Source organism: Myotis nattereri (genome assembly GCF_964212035.1).
Source record: "Myotis nattereri genome assembly, chromosome: 5".
Classification (NCBI taxonomy): domain Eukaryota; kingdom Metazoa; phylum Chordata; class Mammalia; order Chiroptera; family Vespertilionidae; genus Myotis; species Myotis nattereri.
Genome location: NC_138080.1, coordinates 106,837,762 through 106,856,348, shown reverse-complemented (window position 1 = coordinate 106,856,348; position 18,587 = coordinate 106,837,762). Strand labels below are relative to the sequence as shown.

The 18,587-nt window shown below is 51.2% G+C and overlaps 1 protein-coding gene across 2 annotated transcripts in view; it reads right to left on the bottom strand.

Moving 5' to 3' along the window:
• Positions 1–10,181: 10,181 nt before the first annotated feature.
• Positions 10,182–18,587, bottom strand: part of CPLX2 (complexin 2) — a 71,028-nt gene continuing 62,622 nt past the window's right edge. For both annotated transcript variants that reach the window (XM_081092658.1, XM_081092659.1), the window contains exons 2-4: positions 15,495–15,613; positions 15,193–15,368; positions 10,182–14,435 (exon numbers count right to left, since the gene is read on the bottom strand). In XM_081092658.1, coding sequence (XP_080948784.1) covers positions 14,238–14,435; positions 15,193–15,368; positions 15,495–15,525 — 405 coding nt within the window. In that variant the 5' untranslated portion in view covers positions 15,526–15,613 and the 3' untranslated portion in view covers positions 10,182–14,237. The remainder of the gene's footprint in view (positions 14,436–15,192; positions 15,369–15,494; positions 15,614–18,587) is intronic.

The window sequence follows — 18,587 nt, the reverse complement described above, 5'->3', positions numbered from 1 at the left end:
CTTGGCAGCCAGTTATTAAATGCTCCCAGGGATGGTGAGCCTGGGGGGCAAGGGAAGAAAACAACTGTAGGAGTTGTGGAGGGGGATGGGGTTGGCTCTGTCGGGACCAGGAAGCCCCTTCTTCTCATGTGAAGGGAGCACTGAGGTGGGGGGATTTTCAGGGCCTAAACCTGTCACCGTGGTGCAAACCTCTCCTTGGCAGTAGGGATGGTGCCATGGGCACCTTTGGATGCTGGCAGGGAGCTGGATCAACTCCCAGCCTGGTCCCCAGGGTCTCTGGAGGATGCACCCTACCCTGCAGCTCCTTGGGTCCATGGTGGCTGGGCTGGGGGTTGTGGTATCCACTGAACCCTCACTCCCTGTCCTGTCTCTGTGTGAGAATCCTGACAGTTCTATTTGTAGACTTTGAGGTATCTTCCTGCTCCCATATTGTGTAGACTATATCATTTTCCCTTTTCTGGTATAGAGAGAAACCTGTGAAGTGACTCAAGTTCCCCAGGCCTCTTCTCCCTTCCCACCAGCCCTTTGGGCCGCCGACTCGTAGGACCTTGAATCTCATCAGTGATAACTCACATCTTCCAGTTCAGACTCTCTGCTGGGCAACTGCCTCCTGTACTCTCCGGGGGATGCTCCCAGGCCCCACAGACTCCTCTTCATCACCACCCCTCGCCCCCACTCAACCAGCTCACCTCTGAGTTGTCCCATCTCAGAGAAGGGTTCCACTGTCTGCCCACTAGCCCAGACCAGAAAACACAGTCATTCCCAGCTTCGTTCCTTCCCTGACTCACCCTGGCCAGCCACACCAGCCTGTTCCTCTTATCCGTTAGCTCTCCACTGTCTCCTTCCTCTCCCTTCCCCACTGCTGTGCCCTCGTACACACAGCTTTCATTCTCTGCTGGAGTCTCCACGTTGGTCTCTGAGCCGCCAATTGACCCTCCACGCTGCCTGTTCATCTCTTCTTAAAATCTTCAGTGGCTCCCCAGCACCTGTGGATGAAGTTTGGCCTCTGTGGCCGGGCACTCCAGGCCCCACATGGCCTGCCTCCTACTGCAGCCTCTGCTTCCACATCTCCTCCAACCCTTGTCATGCTCCAATTCCCACAATGTGCCATGTTTGCTCATACTCCGAGCCTTTGTTCATGCTGTTCCCTCTCCCTGGAAAGCCTTTCCCCACCTTTGGTTGTAAATCTCAGCCAACCTGAGAGTAAGCTCAGCTTTGACTCCTCCATGAAATGCTTTCTTTTCTTTTTCTTTATTTTTATTTTTATTTTTATTTTTTTATTCATGAAATGCTTTCTGAACATGTCCTCTCTCCCCGTCTTCCGCAGGATTAGGTGTCTCTCCTGTGGGCTCTGTAGCACCCCACACCCTTCTGATCATGGCACTTATCAGTCTCCATCAGTGTTGACAGCAGATCTGTCCCCTGCCCCCAACTTGGCTGTAGGAGCCTGGAGGGCCAGGATCCGGTATCTTGCTGGTCCTGCTGTTTCTAGCATCCAGCCCAGAGTCAGGCATATGGTAAATGCTCAATCAGAGCTACAGGAAGAAATGAAATGTTGACCAATCTCTCAATTGCCAACATCAGGGTCTTTGAGGTGTGCATTAGTTTCCTATTGCTGCTGTAACAAATGGCCACAAGCTTAGTGGCTTCAACAACACAAATTTACTCTCCCACAATTCTTGACATCAGGTATCTGGCTGGGCTCAGTCTCATGGGCTGACATCAGTGTGGACAGGGACGGGTTCCTTCTGGAAGCTCTAGTGGGGAGTCTATTTTCTTGCCTTTACCTGCTGCCTGGGCTTTTCCCACTTTCCTTGGCTTGTGGGTACTTTTTCCATCTTGAAGCCAGCTGTGTGGGGCTGAGTCCTTCTATGCTTCCATCTCTCTGGTTCTCTCTTCCATTTGTAAGAGAGAACTCTGGTGATTACATTGAGCCCAACTGGATAATCTCCCAGGTTTAAGGTCAGATCATTAGCAACATTAATTTCCTCTGCAGCCTTAATTCCTCTTTGCAAGTAAAGTAACAACATAGTCACAGGTTCCAGGGATTAGGAAATGGACATTTTGGGGGGACCATTGTCCTCCTGCTCATCACAGTGTGGAAGAAGGTGGTGACTCAGTACCAGGGGGCAGAGGGACCATGCTCTGTGAAACCCTAAGAGTTGGAGTGATCGAGGGCAAAAGGATGGGAGTTGGGTCAGAGAGCAGGATGTGTTGATGCAGGTCAGAGAGTTTTGGGGAGAGCCAGAAAGGGATTCCCTCTGTCATGTCAGGCCTGCAGGTGACAGTGACCCAACTAAACTTTTAGCTCAAGAGAAATTGATTGGTTCATGAAGCTAAAAGGAAACACCGGCAGGAATTTCCTCAGGTGCGGCTTGGTGGAGGTCGGAGGATGTCCCCCCCTCCATTTCTCTTTGTCTCTCAGATCTCCTCTCTGTCCCGTGCTGGCTTTACCAACCCACATGAGATGGCAACTGTTAGGCACGTTCTTGCGCTCCATTGTGCCCTGCGTGGGGCTCTCGCCTCACTATTCTCATTATAGGTCTCATGATGAACTGCCTTCGGCTTCCAGTAAACCACCTCATCCAGTTTCCAGGGATCACCTACATCTGGCCCCCACCTGCACTGGGTCCGAACGATTACTCTGACTGACCCTTACACTCCCCTACTCTGCCCCGCTGATGCCATTTGGTCTCACCCCTTCTGCCAGCAGATGTAACAGCACATTTATAATTCTTTTTTTAAAATATATTTTTTATTGATTAAGATATTACATATGTGTCCTTATCCCCACGTCATTTATAATTCTTTACCCTTTGGCCTTGTGTGTTCCTCTTGAGACGACCTAATGGCGACATGGTAGCAGCCGCTCCTGCTCCATGGCCCCAGGTTTAAGTGCACTGGAGCAGCTGCCGAGTCTCAGCAAATCTCCCTGCCCAGCCTTGCCTCACCTGGGTCCTGAGTCTAGCCCCCAACTGATCACAGGACTGGGAATACTTGGTGCTGAGTGGATTGGGTTGTACCTAAATCGTGGTCGAGAACTGGGAAGAGTGGATTCCCAAAGGGGATTTCTGTGGCCTGTTTTACCAGGTGGATGAAGCTCCCTTATGTTAACCTAGGGAGGCAGGACGGGGTAGCAGAGAGAGGGAGCACTGGATTGAGAGGATTCTGTTTCCTCTGCTGACTTGCCATATGACCTTGAGCAAGTGATTTTTATTTTTTTAAAGCCTCACCCAAGGATATTTTTTCTATTAATTTGTGGAAGAGAGAGTGAAAGAGAGGGAGGGAGAGAAGATAAGAACCAGACAGACTGGGAGAGAGAGAGAGAGAGAGAGAGAGAGAGAGAGGGAGAAGCATTGATTGGTTGCCTCCCACACTGTGTGGGCTGACGCTCTAACCACTTAACAACACTGGCCAGGGTGAGCAAGTGACTTATTAACTTCTCTGGACTAGTTGGAAAATGAGGGGGTGAGGGGATGAGGTGGGATGCGCTCTAAGGGACCTTCCAGCACCAACAACCTTACCACTCGGAGGCCTTTCCCATCTGTTTCATTCATCTGTTTTCTTGTGACTCTAGATACTAAAGTAAGTGGGTTTTCTGCAGGGGAAGTTGTGGGGAGTAGAACTGAGTTTGGGATCTGCTGTGGGACAAGAGAGGCTTCATCTTCTACACAGAGTGCTGGGTTCATGGGGGAATTTGGGGCTGGAGCAAATGGCCAGGGACTATCAAGACTAAGGGCTTGTCTGCCATGGGGTTGAACCTGCCTGTGTGTTTGGGACTCGTGCTTAGCGTGTGACCAGGAGGGAGTCATTGTGTGAGCTGGTGTTGCTGTATGGCTGAGGTGAACACTCAGTTGGGTCTGGGGTGGGGATCAGAAGCTGGTCAGCAGTAGATGGGGCAGATGCTATCAACTGGTATATGGGTGACTTGGGTGTCATCGAAAAGGAACTCTGACCTGGCTGGTGTGGCTCAGTGGTTGAGCATTGACCTATGAACCAGGAGGTCATGGTTTGATTCCCGATCAGGGCATATGCCTGAGTTGTGGGCTTGATCCCCATGTGGGGTGTGCAGGAGGCAGCTGATCAATGATTCTCTTATCATTGATGTTTCTCTCTCTCTCCCTCTCCCTCTCTCCCTCCTCCCCTCCCTTTCTCTCTGAAGTCAAAAAATCTAAAAAATAAAATAAAAGTTACTCTGGCCACATGTGACTTCTGAAGCACTTATTCTCATCTAACATATTATATTAGAGGCCCGGTCAGATTTGTGCACCGGTGGGGTCCTTCGGCATGGCCTGAGGGGATTGGGCCAAAATCAGCTCTCCAGCGTCCCCCAAGGGGTCCCAGATTGCAAGAGGACCGTTCTCGGGTGATGCAAGCTGGAATCGGGCTCCCTCCTCTCTGGTTCTGCGTGCGTCACCTGAGAACCGCAGCTGCCAAGTCACCGCAGCTTGGCAGCTCCTGCATTGAGCATCTGCCCCCTGGTGGTCAGTATGTGTCATAGCTACCGGTCAGATGGTCGCATACACACACACACACACACACACACACACACACACACACACACATATATATATATATATATATATATATATATATATATATATATATATGGTTTACTTATTCTTTTGTTTCTTGTCTGCTTCCTCTGACTAGAATGTCAGCTCCACGAGGGCAGTGCTTTTGTTCTCTGTGATGTCTCCTACTTTTAGAACACTGCGGGGCATATGTAGGTGCTCAATGAACAATGGTCAAGTGACTCAATGAGTACTGTGGAGGTACGTGCATCCAGATGGGACTAGCACTTCCCCAACTTTGCTGCTCATTTGAACCACCCAGAGAGCTTGTAAGAATACTGTCGCCCAGAGTGCACCCCTAACCAATTGAATCAGAATGTCTGGGGGCCCAAAGCAGGCATCCGTATTTTTTAAAGATCCCCAGGTTATTGACTTGCTGCAAAGTTTGAGAGCCACTCACTGCATCAGACCACTCGGAGCACGGGGCACATGCTGCTGGGTGAGGACATGCACAGCAGCCCACACGTACAGGAGGAGGGAGCCGGCTGCAGCGAGGCCTGCTCTGGGTGGTGGGATGGAGACTTTTTGTCCTAAGTCTCTATCACACTCTCCGGACACCCGCCAAAGAGGTGATTACTTTGCTCTCACAGAATGGATTTTGGCCATGAGTCAAGAAGAGCTCTTGCTTCCTAGCTAACCAATGGCAAATCAATTTGAGGTCTCTGCTGGAGCTGCTGATTAGGTCTGGCGTCCAGGGAGCCTCTGGCTGTCAGGGCCATGGTGTGGCTCTACTGGGCCTGTGGGAGGAAGTGGCAGCCTTGGGCTCCAAGAGCCCAGCCTTCCCTTGGGGGACAGAGGAGACGAAAGTGAGGCTGCTGCCCAGGTGTGTGAGTACAGTCTCTGTTTATTTAGAGTAGTAATATTAATAGTGTTATTCATCATTTATTGAGAATTTGCTGTGTACTGGGCACTTTAATATGTTTGTTGCACTAACTAGGCAGAACAGGTATTATTATCTCTGTCTGGGGGCCCTGAGAGGTAAACTAATGTGCTCAAGGTGAAGTGGCTTCAACATAACGAGCCAGACTTGGGACCAGGTCTGTTTGGAAAAAATCCAGATGTTTGCTTATGATGCTCGGTGGTGTGTTGGTGTGCATATCTGGATCTGAGCTCCTGTGACCATGCCACATTCAGGTCTAAAAGGCAGTGCCTAGCCAGTGTTTGGCCATGGGGAGGCCCCTGGAGAAGAGCTTGCTGAAGACACAAAGGAATGGATGAATGAAGGAGTGTAGTAGGGGCTGAACAAAGATCTGTAGGTGGGCTGAGCTATGCATTTTGAGGTAGGTGGCCTCGTAGATGGTCCCCACCCCGCAGTGATCTCCCATGCTGGTGTTCATGCCCACTGTATCCTCCCACAGTGCATCAGAGCCGGTCTGTGTGGACAACAGACTACGGTAGAAGTGACGGTGTGTGACTTCTGAGGCTAGGTCCTGAAAGTCTTTGCAGCTTCCACCTCGCTCTCTTGACAGCAATGTGACCAAATCATTGTCGAAGTGGATCCTCCAGCCCCAGACAAGCCTTCTGGTGAGACTGTGGCCCCAGCTGACTCTTGATTGCAACTTCACGAGAGCCCCAATCCAGAACTACTCCAGAGTTCCTGACCCTCAGAAACTGTGGGAAATAAAGACTTATTAGATTAAGCCACTGAGTTTTAGGATTTGTTATGCAGTGACAGATAACCAATACACATTTCTGAGTCTCTTTTGAGCTGAAGAGAGCTTCCTGGAAGAGACAGTCCCGTCTCTCCTCCTCACTTGTGACCCTTGCCGCATTTTACAGTAAGAAGATGAGATAGATCTGGTTTTAAATCCAGGCTTTCCAATTCACTGTTTGGATGACTTGAGGATTTTGATTGAAATGAATTCTTCTTCTTATCCTTTTCACATCTTCTCCCTCCTTTCCTCTACTCATCTTATTTGTCTTCATTGGTCTTGCCATAGTAATTGTAGCACCTCATAGTGGTGGCTGTCATTTTTTAAGTACCTGCTGCATGCCGGGCACTGTAGGGGATCTACAGGTGTGATTTTAGTTAATTCCCTCACTGCCTCTGGTGGTGGTGGTGGAGTTAGGTATGGTTATACTCACTGTTATTTTTATTTATTTATTTATTATTTATTTATTTATTACTTATTATTAAAGATAAGGAAACCAAGGTTCTGAGCAGTTGTGTCATCTGCCCAAGATAAGACAAGGAGAATCTGGATTCAAAGTTAGGTTTGTTAAAAAACTGAAGCATATTCTCCTTCCTATTGTACACCTCTACTTCTGAGCCTTGGTGCTCTCATGTGTAAAATGGGCATAATCCTGACCTCACAGATGAGCAGAGGCAGTACCTTTAAAGCAACCAGCCCTGTGGATGGCATGTGCCAGGGGCTTAGTAAATGGAGGCTCCCTTGCCTTCCCTCCTTGCCCTCTTAACCCCCCACCCTCCATGAACTTTAAAATGGGTTGTTTGACCCTCGTGTAGACAGGGTCATGCCAAGTGCTTCTCCCTATGGGAACACTGGGGAGTGGATGTGGCTGAGAGCTGGAGACCACTGGACCTGGAGTTCAAGCAGAGGTAACACCAGCTCTGGCCCCGCCCACTGAACTGTAGAATGTGCCACCTCTGTGCTTGGAGGGGAAGTGCCCTGGGGGAGTTCACGCAGGGAGAAAAGGCTGGAGCCTGTCTTCAGTCCTGGAGAAGCCTGTGTGTAGAGATGGCTCCAGCTGGAGGATCCCAGCTGAGAAAACCTTGTCCTTGGGGGGTATCGAATCATGTCTCAGATCAGGCAAGAAGCCCCAATTAATTACAAGTGCTAAGTGAGTGGTTGGAAGCAGGATTTTGCAGTCAATTAAAGGTGTGCTGGAGGAGGCTTCGTTAACCCCCTGCCTCCTGGCAGCTTGTGGTGTGGGACCATCTAACTGTAAGCAGCTCCCACGCTGTGGGGGATGCAGGCAGGGAGTGCTGTCTACCAAGATGCCCTGGAGGGACTCCGGGGACATGGGAGGGTGAATGTGACTTGGGAACTCCTTCCCATCCCAGGCTTCTTGATTTCCTGTGCTTGGAAATGGTCAGGGCTGCTGGGGGGGTGGGGGGCGGGGGCAGGGGATGGAGTGGGGGAAACACACAAAGTACGCTTTGTGCTTCTCCTCTCCTCCAGTGTGGACAGCAGATGCCCACTGCCCACTGCACTCTCCTCAGAAGCCCCCAAACCCAGCTCATTATTTTCCTCCAGACCTGTCTCCCACTAGTACTCCAGATAATGGAGAATGGAGCCACCAAGATGGACACACAGGCATTGGCCTAGAACAGTGGTTGGCAAACTGCGGCTCGGCAAACTGCGGCTCGCGAGCCACATGTGGCTCTCTGGCCCCTTGAGTGTGGCTTTTCCACAAAATACTGACTTCTGCGCATGGGCCACGAGGTTTCAATCGCACTGTACGTGTGCGCCCACACGTGGTATTTTGTGGAAGAGCCACATTCCAGGGGCCAAAGAGCCGCATATGGCTCGCGAGCCGCAGTTTACCGATACTGGCCTAGACCTATGATGTCCCGCACATCCAATCCTCAAGTCCTGCCAATTTGCCCTCCTGTGTCCCTCTAATCTGCTTACTTCTCCCTGTTCCATTGCTACTGCCTGAGGTCAGGCCTCAACATCTCCAACCTTGACTTTGCACCAGCTCGTCCCTGGGCTCCTGGCTTCCTCAGCTGACTCCCAATTCATCTTCCTCAATCTGCACATCTGATCATGTCATACCTCTGCTCAAGATCCTTCACTGGCTCCCCATTGCCTGCAGGTAAAGTGCACGCTCCATGCGCTGGCCCCCTGGTTGGCATCCCAGGCTCTCAGCTTTTCACCAAGAACTCACTGAGTCCCTGCAGTCAGCCCCTGCTTCTCCATTCACATTGGACCACCTTTGTCTCCTCCGGGCCTTTGTTCATGCCAGCTCCTCTCTGCCTGGGATGCCCTCCTTCTCCTCAGGTTGAATCTTCTCACTTCACACTCACCTCTCCCGACTCAGAGTCCAGGGGACCTGCTACTGAGACCACTCTCCCAGGGGTATGGGCAGATCTGGGAACAGGCAGGAGTGGTGATGTTCGGGCATAGAGGAGGGAGGGTCAGGTTCTACCTCCACACCCCACTGTCCAATCGGTGCAGAGAGCTAAAGGCAAAGTGACTGGCCACCAAGTAAATGACATGGAGATTGATTGCTTGGGCCCCTAGTCAGCATTGGGGTTCCGGGATGTCAACCAGGGTCCTAGAGGATGGAGGACACTATAGGCTAGACTCTGGTGGGTGCTGGGAGGCACTGGGGCGCTAGCCAGTCCTCCCCTGATAGGACTCCCAAGTTAGCGAGAGAGACATGTGCAGCGGCATAAGTTACAATAGAATTTGCAAAGTGCCACTCCTTAAATGCTTGGCACGCTGTGCTAAGAGTGTGGGTGCGGGACCCCATTTACTTCTCACAACTGTGGAAATCAGAACAGTTACTGTTATCCCCTTTTACTCATGAACAAACACTCAGAGGGGTTCAGTGGCTTGTTCAAGACCACTCTGCCAGGTGGGAGAACCCACCAGCAAAGCCAGCACTGTCTAAGCACCCAGCCACGGTGCTCTGCACTGTGTAAGCACAGCAATTGACTCCGCGGTGGGCAGCTGGCCGGGGCTGTGTCAGGGTGGGCCTCACTCAAGAGGTGACATCTGAGCTGGATCTTGAGACTAGAGGAGTGCACCAGTTGGGAAGGGGAAAGGGAGAATTCATTCCAGGCAGAAGGGACGGAGTATGTAAACATGAAACAGCATGGTATGTGCGGGCATGCTTGGAGCAGAGTTGTGTGTGGGTCTGACCTAGCAGGTTGGCGTCGTAGCACATCGGGCCATTTTGACAACCTTGATGTTATCCTATAGGCCATGATGGGTGTTGGGAAGAGGAGTGATGCGGTTAAGTTTGTGTTGTTTTTGGTCAGTTTTCTAGGCCGGGTGGGTGTTGGGGATAGGATGAGTGGGAGGCAAGAGGCAGTGACTGGGGATGGGAGTGGGGATGGGAGGTGCCCAGCCAGGAAGTGAAAAGATGAGGCCTGTGTAAGGCAGGGTGATGGTGGAGGGCAGCGAGGGTAGAGGGGGTTCTGGTCTGGTCCTGATTCCTCAGCAAGGCCTGGGAAGTGTCTGTGTCCAGGAGCAATGCTGAGTGATGTCCTTTCTGTGTCCCCAGCCTCCTGCTGCTGGCAGAGTGGGAAGTCCATCAATGTTGGTGGGATGACCAATGACAGACCTTGTTCACCCATGTGACTTGGCTCTGTGCCGGATGTCACACCCGAGGAGCTTGGGGTGGCCAGAGATGGGGTGTGGGTGTTGTGACCAGGCTGCGCCACCGGCTCCTGAGGTTGTACAGTGGCTTTGAAGGGCAGGAGGTGAGTGGCTCTAAATCTCCGAGGCCATCCCTCCCTGTGGTCTTGATTGATTTCTGAGGTCATTTCCACAGTGTCTCAGCCAGAAGTGAGGGTAAAACTGATTTTTTTTGTGGCCTCTTGAGGGTCTATGGGTCAGCCCCCCTCATGCCAGCTGGGACCCCCTGTAGCCTTGTTGGTGCCGATGGACAGAAGAGACCAGACAGACCTAGAGCTGCTGTACAAGGTCTTTTCTTTGTTGTCATGTTTGGGTTGGTACATGTTAGCGTCTGCGTCATACAAAGGGGGAGCAACAGCCATGGCTTTTGGTCAGGTTCAGGGGGGCATAAGGGGTGCCCCTCCCCTCCCCCAGGCACTGACACATTTAAAGGAAGCAGAGCAACAAAGACACAGCACAGATATGGGAAAAGGATACCCCCGCATTAGCAGGATGGTCATCCTCATCAGGGCCTCACTAGGACCCCCACCTGCACCCCAGGACAGCACGAGCACCTCCCATCTCTTCACCTTGAAGAGGAGAGAGGGGAGCAGCGGACACGTGGTGAGGGGCAAATCATCAGGCCTGGGAGATGTCCCCTCATCTGAGCCAATTGGACCCCAGCCCCCTTGTGCAGTCAAGGGCCTGTGAGATCCTAGAAGGATGGAGCAACTGAGTGGTGGGGGTCAGCAACCCTGCCAGCTGGGTGCCGGGGGCTCTTGGGGCTTGGGGTGTGTCTCATTACACTCTAACCACCAACTTTTGGGTGGTTTCTTTGCCCACATGAGGGCCCTGGACTGATGTACTTCTGTTCTCTGTCTCTCTTGCCCTTTCTTTCCCCTTTCATGTATCTGTCTGCCTGCCTGTCTATCTATCCACCCATCTGTGCATCTATCTATCTATCTATCTATCTATCTATCTATCTATCTATCATCTATCTATCTATCAATCATACACACACACGGGAGGGTCTCTTGACTTCCTGCTTGTGTGTGGAGGAGACCCCATATGGCTTTGCTGGTAAGAACACCCTCTAGGACCTTCTGGAACTGGAGTGGAGGATGCCCACATCCTTGCCTGTCTCAGGTGCCTAACATGGCAAATCCAGAGAGGCCTGGTCCCTTCTCTCTGGCGGTGACCTTCCAGGCCCACAGCATGTCAGTGGCCTTCCTGGAAAGTACACATACCCACCTCGGGCAGTGCGCACTCCCCTGCATCTTGTTCTGTTCTCACCATTTACAATGATTGCTCTTCCTATATCTCTAGCTAGTGGATGTCTGCTATGTATATTGTGTGTGTGCTGAATTCTGGGGCTCGCCACCCGGCCTCCCAAGTATGTCACATGCACGTTGCCCCATTTGGGGCGACACTCTCATCCCCTCCCACCCAGTGGGACATACACATCTCCTACCCCAGGCACATCATGTGATTCTCCCTGCCCTGCTAGAGCCCTCCACACATATTTTGTCTCCTCACGACTGTGCTGCACATTGGCTGCTCTCCAGAGTCAAGTCTGTGTCAGGAATGATAGTCATCATGTTCTCCTGGACCTGAGAGTGATCACCTGGCAGTGATTAGAGCCAAGTATGCCCCAGGCTGAAATTCTCTCCTTGCTCCCACCTCCCAAAGACCTCCAGTCCTACTGCTGGGACCAGGCTAGAGGAGTCTGGAGAGTTTGGGAGGTGTCCCAGACTAAGCCAGCCAGCCAGTCCGGAGGGCACTCTCCTGTGGGAAAAGCCCCGAGCCCACTCTGGGGGTGCAGAGGGCTTCAGAGACCACCAGGATGCCCTCTGAGGCTCTGGGGTCCCTCAGGCTCACCTGAAATATCTTGTATGGCTGGGTTCCACTACTCGTCTGAAGCTCCCAGGCCTCGGTCTCCACTGTCCATTTAGCATGATCTGTGCCCTGGGCCCACCTTCATGATCAGTGGGTCCCTGTCAAGGGGGAGACCTTTTTGAACACTTGGGATCCACTCCTGTGTCCAGTGGGTCTCACACACAGGGTGTGTGGAGGCCTAGGGCTCCTGGACTGGGCCCTGCCTATCTCTGCTCCAGGACCCCAGGGCTCTAGAGAATGACCATCCTGCCCAGGATAATAGACATACTCAGACAAGCAGACAGTAGGGGTGCAAGGTGGCTCCCCATCACAGACACAGGCACAGAGACAGAGACAGGCCCCATGTGGGGCAGGACATGGGCACAGGGAAGGGGCGGGGGCGAGGGAGAGGGCAAATCCAGGGAGCTGGAGCTGCTGAGGCTCGGCTCCCCAGAGAAGGGACAGACCAGGTACTTTTCTGGTTCCCTAAACATATGGATTGTTTTGTCTCGTCTTTAAAGTATTGCAGTCTAACTGATATGGCTTTAACTATTGGAAATGGACAGAGAAGACACATGTCTCTCTCTGAAATAAAAGCATAAATCCACTAAAATGGAAAACCTGCAGAATGCAAACTGGGGCCAATGGGGCAGGGGCACAGGGGCAGGCAAGTCGCCCCTCCCTAGCCCCAGCTTTGGGGGTAGGCCCTGGCTGGGGCCCAGCATGGCTTCTTGGGGCACTGCCTGGATCTGTCCCAGTGGACTTGTGAAGACCTCAGGCAGGAACCCCCCAAGGGTGGAAGGACTCTAGGCCAAGGACAAGGTCTCCTGTTGAATGTGGCTATTTGTGACAAATGGTTTTGGGGCCAAGAGGAGGCATCTTACCCATATTTTTTCTCTCCAAGGGCTTGTTCTGCATACACCTGCCTTTTTAGAGCCACATACATGCACACAACAGTCTTAGCACATCTAACAAGTCTCACACACATTTCTACAACATCTAACACATACCCATCACTCCTAACACACATGATGCTTTGAAAACACATGCAAATACAAGCTCACACATGCAAGCTCTCCTACACATGTGAGATGGCTAGCACACACATAGGGCACAATATCAACTCATATATACCACCTCAAACAAGCACATATACACAGGCTGCCTAACACACACAATCTCTAACACAGGGACTAACACACACTCACAGTCTCAAGACTGACTCTCTCTCTCTCTCTTTCTCTCTCTTTCTAACCATATGCACAATCTCTGGACACATAATTGCTGATGCAGTCTCTGCCATGCATATGCATGCATGCATGGACACACAATTTCCTCTCTTGTTGCTTCATGGTCCTCAGTTCTCACAAAAGTGACTGAGCAAGAGGCCTTAACAATTTGTGGTGGGAGGAACAAACACCAGTCTCCCACATCCCAGAGGAGAGTTTGTTCTTGGCCGATGAGATGAATGGACAGATGCCTTCTGTCAAGTGGGGACTGGCTTTTCCCCAAAGGCTTGGGGCTTTAGCCAGGAAGGGTCCTCCAGGGGACCATGGGGTCCTGGAAGCACATAGACAGGGCAGGGTGGTGGGAATGAGGGGTGGATAGGAATGGGGGCAGCTTGGCTGCACCAATGGGGGGGTGTCCCATGGCATGGGCCATCGCTGCCCAATGGCTCCAAGTGTTTTCTGGGGGGGCCTGGGCAGCCCCTTGTCTGGGCAATCTGGGCCCAGACTGGCAGTGGGCCCCCCAGATCTAAGTGGAGGGTGGGGGGAACAAGGAGCTACCCTACCCTGGGCCCCTCCACAGATGAGTTAAAGTCCAAAGAGGATCCATTTGGAGGGACTGGCTTTGTAGGGGCTATACCTTTTCAGGTGGTGGTCGGGGCAGGGGTACTCCTGGGTGTCACCAGGGGGAGTGAAGAAGGAGAGCCTCAGCCTCCTTCCCAGAATACAGGGGGCCTCTCAGGCTGGGCCTTCACAGGGCAGGCTTACCCTGACTCCCTTCCTCAGAGTGAGACAACCCAGAACCCCTGCCCTGACCTGGAACCCACTGGGGGTCAGAGGCCAAAGGTCAGCATGCTGGGCAGGGCTGGAATGTGTCATTACTTTGGCTGGCTGGGGACAGTGGTCCTCCTGGCAGTGGGGTGCATGAAGGAATGTATGGGGGTTACCACACTAGCATGGACCTTAGGCTTCTAGAAGGGGGCCCCAGTGCCTCCCACACTGGATAATGCCCCTGCTGGGGAATAGCTGTCTTCCCTTTTTCAAGAAACTTGGGTGTGAGGTGGGGGTTGGATACTCTGGGATGAAGGGTGTATGAGGGAGTGCTAAGGAGATGAGCCCCTAGCCAGGGACAGGTGGGCAGAGGCCAACTGAGGTTTTCCCTGTCAGAACTGAGACTTAACTGAATCAAAAGAAAAGAAAGAACCGAAAAAAAAAATAGTAACAAGTGGAGTGGGGATGGGCAGGAGGGCTGGTTACTTCTTGAACATGTCCTGCAGCGGCCCGGGCAGGTATTTGAGCACCGTGTCCAGGATGCTCTCCTCCTCCTCTTCCTCCTCGTCCCCACAGCCCGCAGGGATGGCCTTCTTGGGCCGTGTCAGGCTCCCCTCGCAGGGCTGCTCCAGGGCTGCCTTCTCCTCAGCTTCCTTCTCTTCCTTCTTCTTCAGCCCATACTGGGGGGAGCGGGAGGGCAGACATGAGCATGAACAGGGCAAGGAGAGAGCTGATCTCAAGGTCATGCAGACTCAGCTGGGGCAACTCATGAGAACTCCCCCAGCCTCAGTCCTCTCATCTATAAAATGGGGATAAGGACACCTTCTTGTAGAATTATGTCTGTCCCCAGAAGTAGAGAGGCGGTGTGTGGGGTTTCCTTTAAAATCAATACCTGCTCATAATGACTTTTCTGCTCTTTTGAAATTGCCGAAATCTGAAAGTTCTCCCATATGTTTGGACCCGAATTTTGGTGACAAAACTTGACTTCAACTGATGGAAGTCTACTTATAATCTTGATTTATTGTAGTGGTGTGGCCAGACATGTATTAATCTGTTTGGCATAGGGTGGCAGTCGCAGACCCACTGGGAGTGATACCTAACAGTAACAGGTACTCAGGGCCCTATGGTACTTTTCAAAAGTCCCAAAATTCTGGATTCTAAACATATTTGGTCGCAAGGGTTTTGAATAGGAGATTGCAGACCCATAGCAGCAACATTAGGGAGCACTTCCTGTGTGCACCATCATTTGTAATCACCATAGATCCTTGAGGGAAGTGTTCCTGTAACACCCATTTTTCTGATGAGAATATTGAAGCTCAGAGAGAACTAGGTCTAAGGTCAGAGCTGGGATTCAGGGGAACTTGAGGCCAGGGTTTGGGGACCCGTTGTTCCCCTGTGCCTCCTACACTCCAGGGTGGGCAGGCGGGTGGTGCTGACCTTGTCTCGGATCTGCTGCCGGACCTTCTCACGCTCGGCCTCCATGCGCGCATGCTTAGCCTTGCGCTCCTCCTCCTGCTGCCGCAGCGCCTCCTGCCGCTCCTCTTCCTTTTTCTGTGCATCTGGGTCCTTCTCCTCCTCTCCCCCCAGCATTTTCCCCATGTCCTTGGTGGCCCCTGCAGGGGAGGGTTGGGAAGGGAGAGAATGAGGTCAGGGGTGCCCAGAGTTGGGATAGCGGTGCCTGGTGCCCCGAGGGCCTCTCCCATCTGGGTTCAGACCCTGGTTGAGGGGTTGGGCCTCACCTCCGAGGGCTTGCTTCATGACGAAGTCCATGCCTACGACTCCGGTTAGCGTGCCCTAGCCCACAGCTGAATTTGCATGCAGGGGCTCCTGGCAGGCCTGGCTGGGGAGATTTGGCAACCTGCAAAAGAGGAGTTGGGAGTTAGATGGGAGAGATCTCTGCACAGGCAGGTTGCTGGAGTTAGACAGAGGGTGGCCTCATGCAAGCTCACAGGCACCATGGGGCACCATCAGTCTGAGGCCAAGACGCAATGCCCTTGAACCGTAGGGAAAGGTGCTATTTCTTGATCACTTGCTATGTACCAGGCACACATATGCTGCCAAATGGCTCAGATCCCTGTTTTATTTTATATATATTTAAATTAATTTCAGAGAGTAAGGGAGAGGGAGAGAGATCGAAACATCAATGATAAGAGAATCATTGATTGGTTGCCTCTTGCACTCCCCCACTGGGGATCTAGCCTACAACCCAGGCATGTGCCCTTGATCGGAATCGAACCCAGGACCCTTCAGTCCACAGGCCAACGCCCTATCCACTGAGCCAAACCGGCGAGGGCGGTTTTTAAATATATTTTTATTGATTTCAGAGAGGAAGGGAAAGGGAGAGAGAGAGAGAGATAGAAACATCAATGATGAAAGAGAATCATTGATCATCTGCCTCCTGCACTCCCTGTACTAGGGATTGAGCCCGCAACCTGGGCATGTGCCCTTGACTGGAATCGAACCTGGGACCCTTCAGTCTGCAGGCTGATACTCTTTCCACCGAACCAAACTGGTTAGGGCTAGATCCCTATTTTAAAACCATCTTGACTGTATTGCTTGAATTTGATTATAGTCAGGAGTCTTAGAAAGAGCCTCTCATTTGGATGCAGGCAGAGCAAGGTTCTACTAGTAATGTCACCCTCATTTCTTATTTGCTATGTGTCTTTCAGGCAAATTACTGAACCTTTTTGGGCCCCACTTTCCTCCTCTATAAGGTAGAAATGGCAGTGCCTCCTTTCCTGGAGCTACTGTGGAGACCAGAGAATTCCAGCCTGGGCCACTGGATTGATCTCTAGATGGAATGAGAGTGTGCTCAGGGCCCCACAAATCAGGGCAGGTGAGGAAGTGAAAACAGCTGGCTTGGATGAATATATCCAGACTTCTGAAAATAGGCAAATGGAGAAATACATTATTTTTATTGTAGTATACATGCAAGTTTGTTGTTTATAGCTTAATATTTATTTTGAATTACACATAGGGGGTTAGAGACATGATACTCTTTTTGGGGCTTAGAACCTTTAAAGTACCAAGCATGGGGCCTTATAAGCACTCAGCTTATGTTAGTCCTCCTTCCCTCTCCCTCAATCACTGACTTTCAGTTTTATTTTATTTTTTAATTGTTATTATTTTGCCTCAGAAGATTTTCTTCAAATAAAAGCTTAATGAGAATCTCAATATGCAAAATATGTAAAAGTGGAACTATTCCAATGGTGGGGGCAGGGGTAGAGAGCCTGGAGCACCCCCTCCACCCTTGGCCTCCTATGTACCCTGTTTCCTCCACATCCCTAAGAATTTGAACACCAGTGCTCTAACTCCTAGAGGTTTCCCTTTTATTTTAACCATTTAGTATCACTGGTTCTTTCATAGGCAAAGCCGCCATAAATCTCCTTTTGGGTGTGAATGGGACATCTGTGAGCTGCCCAAAGTGTGATGTGGCTTGATGGTCAATTGAGGGCAGAATGACTTCCCAAGGCCTTTCATCCCACACAGCCTTGGGGTCTTTGTGTTTTGCTAGAAGGAAAAAGGGTCCTGGGAAATGGTGGCAGAGAAGCCAGACCAGATATTGAAACCAGGTGGAGTTCAAGGTCACTTGGTTTTCAGTTGCTGATGGATTTCCCTGATTTCTTTCAAAACGAGAAAACATATTGTCAGAGTGAGATCTTTCCATAAAATGGGGCCTGAGAGTCTATTTGAGATGTCTACATGGTCAGACCACCTGAGAAGTTGGTTGTTTTGAGGAGGGAAAATCATGATGGAGCAGAAAAAGTCCCCACGGGCTTTGGCATCAGACACACCGGCTCCAGTACTGACTGGGTCCCTGGGAAAGCTTCATTGTGTTCCCTACAAAGTGGGGTATGCTGAGGCTGCCCTTCTACTGGTGTTTGAAGGAGAAGACAAGAACCTGGCCCAGTGCCTGGTGTGTGGGAACTCATTAATATTAGCCACTGCTGACTGCATGTTGACGAGGACACACCCAAATGGACCAGCACTTGTAGGAAATGCAAGAGAACCCACCCTGACCCAACATTCTGAGTTTGAAGATTGCTCAGCTCAGTCTATCAAGGTGGTTTCGTTTGGTTCCAAACATTGTAAAGAGACTGCATTTCTAAGAACAGGGAAAAAACACACCACTTAAACATTGAATGGTTCCAGGAACCATTGGGTTCCTCCTCCTGTGTTTACACACTGCTCAAGGAATTGCAGGTGGTGGTGGAAGACACAGGACTCTAATTCGAGATGTTTCAAATCGGTTGGCAGGGCACCTGGACTTTAGTTCCAGCCTCCTCCCTAAGTTGCTGCTTTGGCACGTCTCTCATGACCAGGTGCTCCTTCTGAGCCCTTTCCCGGGCACTTCTGTTCTAAAGTATTTGCACTGCTGGCCACTCCACCGTATCCTTAAACCCCTCTGCTCTCTTGGTTCTGTTATTCTTTCTCCCCCCCTCCCCCCCATCTCCTACTGCTCTCTCTCCTCTACTTCTCTATTTTCCTTTCACTTCTGTCCCCTCTTCTCTCTGTCCTTTGCTGTCTCCTCTTCTTCCTCTTGTGTCTTCAATGAAGATGTTCTCAGGACTCTGGACTTAGCCTTTCTCCTCTCTCACCTTCCCCTAGGGAAAAATGATCCTTTCCAGGGGCTTTAATAATCTCTGATACTGATGATACCTAGATGTTTTTTTCTGGGCACTGCTCAGACTCAACATGCTATCTTTCTATACCAAACCGTCTCCCTCTCCAGACTCCCCTGTTTCCATTCATTCATTCATTCATTCAGCAAACACTGATTACTACCCCTCACCCCCAGTATGCAGTGTATCCACTCAAGGGCTGAGTCTTCT